Below are 13,545 nucleotides of genomic sequence, written 5' to 3'. Positions count from 1 at the left end.
AATTTGTGTTTACGGGTTTTCGTCTTTTCCCCGTGAATAGTGTTTTTGCAGAATTTCGCGGTTTACGGTATTTCTGGCAGAAGAAATAAACCGCTCTCCGGTTAGTCCTGGTGGATAACCGATAGAGGCATCAGACGTCTGATGCTCCGTTTCGAGTCGATTCCTTCCCTGGTGAGGCTCTACTCGCTCGGTCTGCATTCCAACTGTGATTTGGAAACAAGGTATAAATATGTTATATTAATCTATTTAATTTGTAAGTAGATTAAAGTTTTAGAAATCAATCATGGAGTAGATCTGTAAAAGGATTAAATTGGTTTTTGATGCCAAAAGAATACTGAAGGTGGACCGCCTTGGAAAGTTTCCTGACATACCCCGTTTAATCCTGAGCTTAAGTTGGCCGTAGAAATTTTTGTTCTACGGTCATTCCGCACCTTAAGCCTAAAACGGGTTTCCGGTTAGCACCGCGTGAACCCCAACATGGAGACCAAATTTTACATTTTTTGAAATTTTTTTACTATTTATTAAAATGGTTTGAAAATCGTTGTTTTTATTAAAATTCTGCATCTTAATAAATAGTAAAAAAACAGTGATTTTCAAACTATCTTAATAAATAGTAAAAAAATTTCAAAAAATGTAAAATTTGGTCTCCAAGCACATTTTAATATAGATTAAACATCTAACGGTTTGATTTGGCTATTTGAACTTCGAAACTAGAGATATTAATGTGAATTAAAATAGCTCATTTAATTCGCGAAGTAGCGTAGCCTTACTCTCTCTCTCTCTATATATATCTATTTATGAAATGAATGTGTTTTAATGTATTATTTAGTAAATAATATTTTTTTTTATTATAATAGCATTACCCGTTATTTACCCGCTACCATTTCGTTATCTGATAACCATAACAGGTAAAAGTAGAATATGAATAAAGTAATTTGTACTGGATAAGAATAAAGTACAGGTAAGAACAATTTGTGATGAATATAGATATGAAAATGCTTTCACCCGACTCTTACCGTATCCGTTGATGGTTGACACTCCTAGGCGCAAAAAAATTGCTGACCGCCGTTATAATTGAAAAAAAAAAGAAAAAAAATACTATTCATCCAGATGATGAAGGTCAGGGATCAATTATCCATCTTCTGATAAAGAAGTTACATTATAAAATTGAAACCAGCACCTAATTATATTGTGCTCCCCATCATATGCGTATCTATTTTCAATATATCTGTTGGTAGGTACGTGCAGTTCCTGTATATATATATATATATATATATAGGAGGGTTGAAATGCCTTTATTTTTTGTGCCTCCATCATGCCTCCATTTTTTAAAACTTTAATAACTCAAGATTTAAAACTTAAAAGTCAAAATAAAACCGTTAGATGTGATCTATATTATTTTCTCTGTGTGCTTATAAAAAATTATCACATTTCAATTTTGTTTTTATGTAAATCAATAGGTTCAAAAATCAACGTCTAGAAATCATTCAAATTAGTGCATTTTTTACAAGCTCTTGATGACAATCAAACTAAAATTGAAATGTCATAATTTTTTTAGATGTGCATGGATAAAATGATGTATATCATATCCAACGGTTTTATTTTGATTTTTGAGTTTTAAATTTTGAATTATTAAAGTTTTAAAAAATAGAAACATAGTGGAGACACAAAAAATAAAGACATTTGAATCCTCCTCATATATATATATATATATATATATAACAACGTGATGTAGTGCCAATATACCACCTTTCTTTTTCTCGACTTTTGCGACATTTATATATATATATGTATATAACAACGTGATGTAGTGCCAATATACCACCTTTCTTTTTCTCGACTTTTGCGACATTTGGTTTCGCATGGGACCGAAAAAATATTGTAATCAGCAAAATTGGTATTAAATATTTTGTGGATCTTTGTGGTTACGGAATTTTTTTATCAGTAGAAATTATTAAAATTGAATCATTTCTAATAGATATAAAAAGATCTGACTCATTGAGTCTGATTCAAATATTATGGATCGGACTCAATGATTCAGATCCATGTTTTTTTCGAGTTTGGATCTGGAGTTTCGGAACGTCCGATTAGAAGAAAATCAAGCTATGGTCCGCAGATGATCTCAGAAAAAATATAATATTTGGATATGGACCATTGAGTCAGATTCATATATTTTGAATCATACTCAATGAGTCAGATCTTTCTATATTTGTTAGAAACGAAACACTATTTTTATTTCCGTACATCTAAATTTAATCATTTCTATGAATAAAAAATTTCCGAATTAGTTATCAGTGGTGATACATTGATTGGATAGTTTCCGGATGAAATAAAGCTATGATCAGTGGCGGATGCAGAGAGGCTTAGGGGTAGGCACTTGCTTACCCCTGGATTTGAAATTTTTGTTTGACATAGTGGTAAATTAAATCTATACCTACCCCTAGATAAATTTGTGCCAAACCCTTAATCACGTGTCGTGCTGTGATTAAGTCAGATTTTTTATGTATCATGCTTGTTGGCTTTTGAAACCCTTTACTTGTCTGTTTGACTAGATTTGCAAAACATACATAAATTTAATTTAACAATTTTCTTTAGTTGAGATATGTGCAGGTTTATAAGATTTAGAAATGTAACAATACTATTGAGGTTGTTTCCTTTGTCCTTGAGATAACTGACTGCATTACCGTTCCAATGAAGGGTAAGACTTCAAAATCAACATCTATTCTTCATAAGCTTTCCGAAAAGTGGTCATATGCCCAAATCGGACACTCGAGCACCAAGATACGCTTGTTTGAAGAGTGTTGAAGTTCTAGAACAGTTAATGACCGTTATTTGAAGTTCCAGAACAGTTGATGACCGTTATAACGATTCAGGCACCGTTACAACGGTAAAAATATCAACCACAATGGTTTAACTCGTTTGGGACCGTCACCTGACGGTCTGGGTTCTAGAGCCGGACCGTTGCAACGGAATAATTACAGCAGCCTTCACACCTGTCGTAATTTGACCGCCATTTGGTCATACGAACTCCGATTTGAGTGAATCAAAGCATGAAATTTTTAGGAGACCGAGATCTACAACTTTTATGTATTAACTTTTTTCAAAATATGAACGTATGGATCGGTATAAATCGTGGAAGACAAACGTCAGATATGATAACGTCTATATACCTAGATTTGCCTCTCTCCATTTATATAGAAACAAATACTAGGTTTTGAAGTATGCTCCAGCCATCAATCACCTTCTTCTCAACTCAAATAGAGAGCTACCTTGGTTGCTTGATCTTGAAACTTCAATACTCATTCAACAACCGAAATCTACTCCACCATACTCAACCTATTGTAAGAATTAGAATGATTTGTCAGAGATCTTTTATTCATTCAAACCCTAGAGCCTTGAGTGCTCGCTTCTTTTGTATTAGAGCCTTTAGTGCTCTTGAGCCATTTTCGTGCTCGGACCGTGTGACTTTCCAAGTTTTGTAAGAACTCACCGGTTCCACCTTGCACTCTTTTCTCATTGGGTAAAGAAAGGCGCGCCATCAAAAAGATCGCGAAGTCCCGAAGACGTAGGCGTTAGTGCCGAACTCTGTAAACATCTCTCGTGTCAAGTGTCTCTAAACTCTACTATTTACTTTATTTATTTTATATTTTAGTTTAGATTCAAGTTATTCGAGTTTCTGCTGAGAATAACCTATAGACACGCTAGATAATTTAATTTAGGTTAAAAGTTAAAAAAAAAAAAACTATTCACCCACCCTCTAGGTGCCTTTAGGACCAACAATGTTGTGTCATGATCAAATTTGGAAGGATGGTCACAGTACGTTAGTCAAGCTTTGACCACATGTGAGTGGTTTGTCACGTTTGGTCATATTTAACTACTTTTTTTTCATAATTTATATTAGTGTATTCAAGATTTACTATTCGATCAAGATTTAACAGTCCTAACTACACGTGACTCATGAGACCACGTGTCATGCTGCGATTAAATCTTTCGCATGACGTGCATGTCACGCGAACGGTCACATCATGGGACGTGAGTCACAACACGTGACCGACAAACATGTCGTGCTGTGATCAAAACGTACCGTATCGCAATGTATCCGGTCACACCAAATCTTTTTTTAAAATTCCTATCCGCTACTTTGCTCTTATTCGTCAAGAAAAAATTGCACTATTGTCAATAATTTATGCCTACCTCTAATCAAAATTCTGAATCCACCTCTGCCTATGATGATATATGAACTATATAATATATTACACGTGATTATGAACGATTTTCTTTCGATTTTTGCTGAGTCACTATAGAATTCTTTTGAAGAAAAACGGCCCATTGAGAAGAAAATATGTATCCGTACGCCCGTGAACCCGATATGATAAACAAGGCCCGGTTCACTTCTGATCAAAGAATTTATAATTAATTAATTAGACCTCTCGCCAACACTATTAGATCCAAACCTAACACTGGAACCAGATTAAATCTTGTTTGCTTTTCAGTGATTTTATAGTGAAGCGACAGCCATTTTTAGAAAGGAAAATAACTAGATATCATACAATGACAAGAAAACATTGATTGGATTGCCATAACGTTTATAAAGCAGTTCCATCCTAATTTGGAGGATATAAGCAGACTCGCCTGAGTGACAAGCTGCTATCAGAAATCAGTGTAAAAGAATGAAATGACGAGAGATATAGAAGTTACAATAATAGAATGTTGATCTCAAGTCCAAATTACACCAACCGAAAAGCATTTACAGTTTTACACTGATAAAAATCTATTGACCCAAACACCTAGACATCGATCGAAATATCCGACATCTAGGGAACGTGTTTCCACGCGTGGCTTTCAAACACGATTCAAGCCATACAATTGAATCAACTAACCTAAAAACATACAACAAAAAGGAATCACATTTCATTCCTGTGGTATTACCCTATGCAACCGTCTATAAAAAATGACTCTATAAAAAAAAAAAAAAAAAAAAAAAAAAGAGAGAGTTACATTAAGACGACCATTGGTCAGGCAATGTCAGGAAATACTTTGACATGGCCTTCCGAAATCTTTTCTTGTATTGCGAAGGAGATATGACTGTTGGAAGAGTGTTTTTCGGGCCACCTAGTAGGCCCGAGGCCTTAACCCAAGTCTCCAGCTGCTTGTCCCAAGTGTATTGTCTAAGATAGTCAATAATTCCAATAACAAGCTCGTTCTTTTCTTCGTCGATCCCAACCAGCAATGAGTAGTCCATTACATCCACCGACTAGAAAAATAGGTCAAGATTAGATTAGAACGGCAGTTTATTATTTCTTGATCACCTTAAAAATATGTACTTTTGACTTTTATGTTCATCTGGTATCTCTGTTCCTGAAGTTCTGATGTATCATTTAACTGCTGAGGTGACATTTTGGGCCAATAACTACTCTAAATCCATCCCCAACAAAGCTATAGAGAAAATTAGAAAGTTGGCACAAATTACAAAGCTTATGAATGCAAATTACAAAATTAGAAAATTAGAAAGGAGTAGAGAAATAACCGCAAGGAAGGAGGTATCATTCCAGACAGAGCGTTCGAGCCTTCGCTTCGCCTTGAACCCGAGAAATATCGGCTTGGTATGGAGATTTTCCAACAAATTCAAATCCAAGAGAACCTTGTTGTTACCTGACGTGTCATGGTTATACCGGGACCGCAAGGAACCCTTCAGATCATAGATCCTCGATATGTTTCTCCCGAAGAAGAGGTTCTCCATCACCATGAAATCCATCTTCATTTCCCTCCCACCTTTCAAATTCTTGGCCACTACCTAATATTTCCACAAGACAAAAATTATTAACTTTGGCGGCACATAAATTCTTAAAAGTAACCCAAACCTGACCTAAGAATTTTGAAGAGTAAAATGACTCAAACCTAAATCTCAAAAGTAAAAAATAAAAAAGACTCAAAATTAAAAAAAGACCCAATATTCTATGCTCTAATTGTGAAAATGCGCATAAGGAAATTAGATAGTGTGATACCTGGTAGAGCCCAACAACTTTAGCAAGGCATGTGGGACTTCCTGTTTTCAGAGATTCCATCAAATACTTGAAATATTCGGCCGCAAAATCCTCAAAAGAGTCGAGCTCCGTCCTTGTCACCTGCTTCACAATGAACCTCCCATCTAGAGTCTTGGCAAAGTACGCATTGCTCTTTCCTCCATGTGCACTCCACTTCTTGCAACGACTGATGGACCGTATAAAATCCATCTCACTTGGACAGCACGTCTTACGAAGCACGTCAAATTGCTTCGCATAGTAGCAGGTAATTGAGTACCTCCCCTTGTCAGCCGGCGATGAGGCATCATCATCGAATGAAACCCTAAAATGGGTTTCTTCTGTCAATGATTCGCTACTATCATGATTTGACGAGGGGGATATGAAGGTGTTGTACTCCTGAGATGTCATAGCAGATGCTATGATGCTGGTGAGTTCATCATCATGTATTGTAATGACCACATCACTTGAGTTCACATGAGAAAGCATTGCAATACGGGCCCCTTCACCCATCACCATGCATGAGGCCGGTAAGATATGCATGTTTGGTTGTATAATAGCCGTGTTCGATGCATCGTCAGCCATTGGGGACTTTTGTGAATACGCCCTGCGGATGTTCATCAATTGATCCCTAGATGTGTTTCCAGTATTGAAAGCTGAATCAAAGGAGTGTACCCTGACTGGGGCCATCTTTTTTCTAATAGCAGGATTATCCATCAAGTTGAAGGACCCGAAAGAATCAGCTGGAGTTTGAGTTTGAGTTTGATCTGTGGACCCGGTCCATGCCATGTCTATCCTCTCAGAAAGGCTGGAAGTAGATGAGGCCAGACTTTCTGCAGATGAATCTGAACTGGACCTGACCGCTAGAGATTCCTCCTGTTGGCTACACTGACCAGAGATCAAGCTGAGACCAGCCGGCCCCGCATAGCCTTCAGGAGATTCAATGGATAGGTCCATTTCCACTATATTGTTTGTGTTGCACTCTAGTACATGTGAGCTTATATTCTCCTCCTGCTTCCGTGATGATATTTCAAGGATGTCATCTGATGGGACAGAACTTCCCTTTGCAAGAGAATCAATGATAGACAGGCGACGGTCCCACCCGCATGCATCATTTAGAAGTCCCCGCCTCAGCCGGTTGAGGTCAAGAACATCTAGTGGTGGTAGACAAAGATTCATGCTTTCTGATGTTACTAGCCTAAGTGAAACATCATACTTGACCTTTTCGGATCTAACAGCCTCCCTTAGATCAGAGATTTGCCTACAGATACTTTCTTTCAATGCTTCATTTTGTGAAGCTGACACAGTTTTTTCAATGCTGTTCAGCACATGAGAAACCTCAGCATACAAGCAATCTGCTCTTGTGCATATCTACAAAAAGAATGTGCATCTTAGCAAGTAGCAAACAAGTAGATTTGATCTGAAATATGGTATAATAAGAAAAAATAAATTAATACCTCGGCCATTTGTTCTCTCACCCACTCAAGAGGCACCCGGTTGGTGAAATCCATCACTGAAGGAGGCAAATTGACAGATAGAATGTCCACTGGAGAATACCGAAACACTGCCACCATGCTTCCAAATCTGCCACATCAAAAAGGGCGAAAAAGAACTTAATTAAAAGATCAAATCCATGTTCTGTTGGGGTCATTGCAAAGGGTGTATTAAAAGTTCAAAAGCAATATCAAAACAATATATAAAAATAAATAAATAAACTTCATAAAGCAAAATCAAGGTTCAAATGAGGATAACTTGAATTAACTGAAGCATAATGAGAGGTGTAGCATTAGATAACTTGATATGATCTAGGGCCTAACCAGAGGGAGAAATTGTTCAGAAGGATTAATGTTATCATTTTTCAAGGTTTCAGTGAAATCAATCAACCAAATGTTATATGCTTCAAAGTTAATTGCAAGTTCTCTGAGGTCACTTAGACCCTGAACTTCTCATGTGAATCCACCACTTAAGTTTAGCTGACCAACAGAAGCTGGAACAACATCATACAAGTAATAACCAAATGAAGCAACATACCCATAGAAACGAAGACAGTCTCTTTGGAGGGAGTGACCACAAGACGCAACCCTGTTAGCAGTCGTGTGGTTTGAGAAACTGAGCTCAAGAAACTTTCCAAAGGAGAGGCCCCATGCTGCATCAGACATAACAACGCGGGGAGTAACAGGTGGGACCCCTTCAACAGAAGGACACCTGAGACAACGATGCCACATCCATATCTTACCATCCCGCTCTCCAGGTAGCTTCACGTCAGAGGATAGCCGCTTCACGCTTATTGTCAGAGTACCTTGCTGGTGGGTGTAACATTTTACGTGGTTCTCTGTCAGCTCGTTGCATGATGAACAGTACGGAGCCTTTTTAAAAACACAACATAGCAATTATATTACTTCATTGAATTTTTTATTATTTTTTTCCCTCTTATTTGGCCATAAGAAGCCTTGTTTGTTATGTTTTGGCCTAAGTTGATGCACCATACAGGTCTGATATTACAAATTATTGTTTCGGAAATTACCTCTAGACTACCTAAAAATCTTGGATTGAATATGCTTCCTTAAGTATTAAAAAAATAGAGATTAGATTCAAAATGAACGCAAGTACTACCTGACCAAAGAGATCCTCACGGAGATATCTTCCAAGCGGCTTATCAAAGCCACCATAAAACTTGATACGAAATAATTGAGACTGTTCACAAACCGTACCGGACCCCTTCACTGCATACGTACTAGATACGGAAACTAGTATGCTCTGCTGGTTCTCATCAGTAGAAAAGATACCAGTCGTCATCTCTCTCTGATCCTCAGGCAGGTATAATCTCTTTTCTTCATTATCGGATTTCTCTTCTATGGTGGATTCTTCTCTTGATTCATCTTGGCCAGTTTGGGAATGAGGAGAGGAATCAGACTCCTGTTCTGGGTTTTGGGTCAACAAATGTCCATTGAAAGAACCATTTCCTAGAAGCTTCTGCCCAGTTGAATCAAATGGGATGAGGAGTTTTGGGAGAGAGGCACCTTCATCTGCAAGAAACGAGGTCTCGAGAGAGAGATGATAGGCTGCAAAGACAGCAAATTGTGCTGCATGCTTGACCTTCTTTAGTTCTTCAAGGCTTTCACCCCGTAAAAGAATCTACATCATAGTTATTTTGTCTCATTTGTTAGTCTACTGCAGGAGCTTGGACGATAAATACAAGGTAAAACTAGTAATGCATTAAGTGCAACTATTATAATGTTTGTGTACCCAGTTTGAATATTGCTTGGACTATTTCAAAGTGTTTATTTTCCGAGCCTCTTTCTTTCAAAGCACAAGTTAAAATCATTTGAGAAAATGCATGCTACGCACATCTATTGAATTTAACAAGTGAACTCTGGTTCTTCAAAATTTTCAAAACATAAAACCTTATCCCTTACCTTTCCTTGTCTGCCTTCCAATCTCAATTCCAACAGATCAACTTTTATTTGAATAGAAACAAGACTTTTTTAAGGGACTTAACAATTTCCTATTCTAATTCTCTCTAGACTGAGTAGTTCAAAATTTTCTTCAAATCAGCTTTGTTCCCAAGAAGAGAAAATACAAAACATACTACAACTTTCCTAATTTAACTCATGACCACAATGCATTTCAAGCATCAACAAACACTATAATAAAAAAATATCAAGTAAATATAAGGTCATTAATTACCGTGCATCCAAGCCGTTTTGGACATCCATCAAAGAACATCAAAGTCTTGACAACCTTTTTACCCGCAAAATTACTCTCTGCCAAAGATTCAGTGGTGACCTTTTCAGTGCGGAAGGTGCGGCAGTGGCCAATCCTTGCCAACCTGAGGTCTTCCGTGGAGGAGGCGATCCGGGCCCCAGCACAGCTGGCAATCCTCTCTAGAAGCTTGCGTTTTACATTGAGCACAAGGGAGATATCCTTGGAGAGGATCTCCTGGGCATATAGTGAGGCGCTCTTCTCCACCAGCAGCACATTAGGCCGTTGTGCCTCGATTGCTGCCACGATTCTCTTTAGATGCTCTTTCTCCTACGAATTTAAATATAGAAACTTTTAGTACCAAATAAATTAACCCTAACAGTACGTACCAAATTAGACATTAGTTTAATAAGACAATTTGCAAGAAGCAAATTAATTAATTGCAATAATTCCGTAATTAGTTCTATGATCAGAAAGTAGAACAAAGAAAAAAGAAAGAAAAGGAGATGCTTTGTAGAAGCTCTTGATGATGTGGCAAGTAGATAAAAGAAAAATTATTTGTAAGTAAACTTTACCTGTTCAAGCACAGTGTCGAGGGATGCTAGTTTGTTTGGGGTCTTTTGGTACTCAAGTGCCCCTCCTAGAAGAAACAGCCTTGGATTCCTATGCTGTGACACCATCCGTTTGTGTTTTACATTTTTAGAACAAACCACACCCTTAACAAAAGTACTGTAAAAATAGAATCAAATAAATCAAAACCAGCCAAAGTAATAATCATACAAAAATAGCAAACACCAAAAAAAAAAAAAAAATTCCATCATGTACAAAATGGAAAATTCATCTGTACTCCTTCAAATAAGAAAGATTTCCCCTTCAAACAATTAAAAAAGATATCATAATTTCTGATTTCTCCCTTCCGACAGTTTGGGAATTCAATTTAGCTGTTGTTGAGGCATTTTTGTCAACAGCAGTCCGTGGCATTTTCATCTTTTTAACATGATATATTAGCTTTTCACTTTTGATGAACATGAAAAATTAAACTACTGCAAAAAATAATAATAATAATAAATAATAATAATAATAATAATAAGAATAATAATAATAATAATAAAAGAAATAAAGTCATGCTAGATACCTGTCACTTGGGGTTCCTGAAGCAATGCACTTGACCTTGACATAATTAGCAGGGTCCATGCTCCCCCCTCTTTGTGTATCGGGCTTTACAAAATTTGCGGCTTGCCATGTCATAGATGCCACAATCTCAAGCCAACTGTCCTGACAGCTCTCCTTTCCAACCCCAACCCCTTGGCCTTCCAACAACTGGGCAACAAGAGCCCGAAAGTGCCCATGCAAAGCACCCCTCAAAACCTCCTTCTGGGTCAAATTCGAGTTGCCTTCCTCCCCAATCTCAAATCCTTCCTCATCAGAACCCGAATCCGCAAAAAACCCAGAATTACTATCTTCATCCTCGTCAAGTTCGTAGAACGCATTTTCAGTATCAGCCCCCTCATCAGCCGGAGGTGGGGGGAGCCAGATGATGCTGTTACCCTCCAAGTTTATTGGGGGAGGTGTTTGGCGACCCATTTCATCATCATTAAGATATATTTGGTTATTTGCTGGCTCCTGCATAGACTCAGAATATGAGCTCTGCCTGGCATATCTTGGGGAGTATCGGTCAAAGGGAACGGAGCGCCGTCTTGAGGTAGGGGTAGCATCACCACCCGGCTCGGGTGACCTGCGCGGGCTAATTTGGGGGCTTGAAACAATGGACTTGAAGCTGGGGAGTTCAGTTAAGGTGGTCGATTCGCTATCAGAGGTGGTAGTAACAGAGAATGAACTTGATGGGGTGAAGAAGCTCGTACTGAACTCATCATCTTCATAATCCATACTCCTAAATTAAGTATTTCAACCAGGTAAATTATTCAACTATTGCAATATTTACTACTGGAAGTAGGTGACTGTATATGCAGAAGTGGTGACATTAAAATTAAATATGTAATGAAAACAATATATACATGGATTTCAGAAACAAACATCGACAGCATAAAAGAGTTTCTAATAAATTAACTAATTCTAGATATTTGATGAGGATTGAGAGGCACTAGGACAGTCACTAAACCTATTTAAACTAAACCAACTTCCAAATCAACATGTGAAGTTAACAAAATCAATTGTAAAATAACCAAACAAAACATAAAACATAAGTAACAATAATAAAATTAATTACCTTGGAGAAGAAAACGAATATTGAAGTGTTGGGCGAGAGATCTTCAGCTCGTTCACCAACTGTTTGATCTTTACCCCCTCAGATCCTGACTGGACGGGTACAGTTGACGCGTCCATGCGCTCCAAAGACAGTAAGGAGCTATTTTTCTCCCCTCTTTCTCTCTCAAATCCATTACTGCCTAAATGACAACACTCCGTGGACCCACACCGCACCGGCACGCAACTCTCACACGAGAGGCCGCCACAACTGTGGCACCTTGAACAGTCATCATCTGTGCCGTCCATTAAAGATCTGGAGAGGTTTTCAGGCAGGCAGTTGATCCAAGACCTAACCTTTTGCGGAACCTCTGCAATTGAATTTTTCTCTACTCCCATGAAACAGAGGCAAGAACTGAGAGGATTCAGGCTCCCTGCTTGTTTGAGGCGAAATACCAAAAAAAAAGAAAAAAAATCACAGATAAAAGAAGTCTGGAGGGAACTAAAAGGATACCCTCAGAAGTTCTTTTCTATTTATCACCCTTTTGAGTTAAAACCCTCAATCAAAAGTTAAAATCAACACTCCTGAAAGACCAAAATTTCTCCAGAAGGTACAGTTAGTTCCTAGAAAACTTTTTGTCTCTCCCCTTCCTATATACAATCCGATGTATCAACCACAGAACGAGCTAAACCTAACACGGATTCAACGAGAACCCTACAGAGAGATTAAGATCTCTAAATGCAATAGACGAACGCACTGAAACTTGTGCAAGACGAAAGTATCCCATGGTGAAATCAGGTAGATGAACTCGATGGATTTAATGGAGAGAGATCTGGATTGAAGGCTAAAGGGGAAAGATATAGAACAAGGAATGAAAGCGAAAGCCAGGCGAAGTTGCGATAGCGATGGACTTTGTCTTCTCTTTCTCTACATACCTTTTTTTTCTTTTTTTTTCCAATTATTTTATGGATTTGATTTCATTTGTTTATGAAGTCAAGGAGTTGAACGCTTTATTCTTGAAATACAAGGATTTATCGGAAGGCGGATTTTTGGTTTCGTAGAAAACAAGGAGTGATGAAGTAAGAGATGAAAAGGAAATTTAAGTAATAATAAACGGTAAGAAGAAAATCGAAACTCCAAATATATTTGTACAACTGGTGCAGTATTCAAGTACAATAAATTTGCTAATGTAAAGTAGGACCCAACATGTATATACGTGAACTCCGTACCGTATTAAATTATTAACGGTGTTGGTAAGGGTCCATTTATTTGTTAATTATGGACATAGTTTTTAATTGAGATGGGTTGAGTGTCGGAGAGAAAAAAAAAAGTAAAAGTACTGTATAGGTTATAATTTATTGTATGGACCTGGATCTTAGTATTTTCAACAAACATATATCAATGAAGAGTGGAGCCCGCATAAACGTTTCTGAGGTAAATTTTGTTATTAGAACTTAGCTCGGGGTGCAGATAGGAGATCCTTTTAAAATATCATAATTTGTTAATGACCGCTGCATGAATGCGTATTCTTTACGTACATCTTGTAAACAATGCATGTAACAGGTCATACTGGAGACAATAATGACTCGCTACAAAAAGGAAACAGGGGAATTACGGAGA

At 37.6% G+C, this 13,545-nt stretch overlaps 1 protein-coding gene across 1 annotated transcript; it reads right to left on the bottom strand.

Annotated features, from left to right (window-relative positions):
* Positions 1-4,688: 4,688 nt before the first annotated feature.
* Positions 4,689-12,932, bottom strand: LOC144556106 (putative 1-phosphatidylinositol-3-phosphate 5-kinase FAB1C). The gene is made up of 10 exons (XM_078304596.1): positions 11,950-12,932; positions 10,858-11,613; positions 10,298-10,451; positions 9,708-10,052; positions 8,634-9,155; positions 8,052-8,386; positions 7,478-7,604; positions 6,006-7,391; positions 5,528-5,794; positions 4,689-5,254 (listed from the first exon to the last, which is right to left on the bottom strand). The coding sequence occupies exons 1-10, from the start codon at positions 12,321-12,323 to the stop codon at positions 5,000-5,002; spliced, it is 4,521 nt and encodes a 1,506-aa protein (XP_078160722.1). The 5' UTR covers positions 12,324-12,932; the 3' UTR covers positions 4,689-4,999.
* Between the last annotated feature and the right edge of the window lie 613 nt (positions 12,933-13,545).

Source organism: Carex rostrata, chromosome 6 (genome assembly GCF_964058835.1).
Source record: "Carex rostrata chromosome 6, lpCarRost1.2, whole genome shotgun sequence".
Classification (NCBI taxonomy): domain Eukaryota; kingdom Viridiplantae; phylum Streptophyta; class Magnoliopsida; order Poales; family Cyperaceae; genus Carex; species Carex rostrata.
Note: the sequence above shows the minus strand (reverse complement) of the source record. Positions and strands in the feature narration are given on the sequence as shown.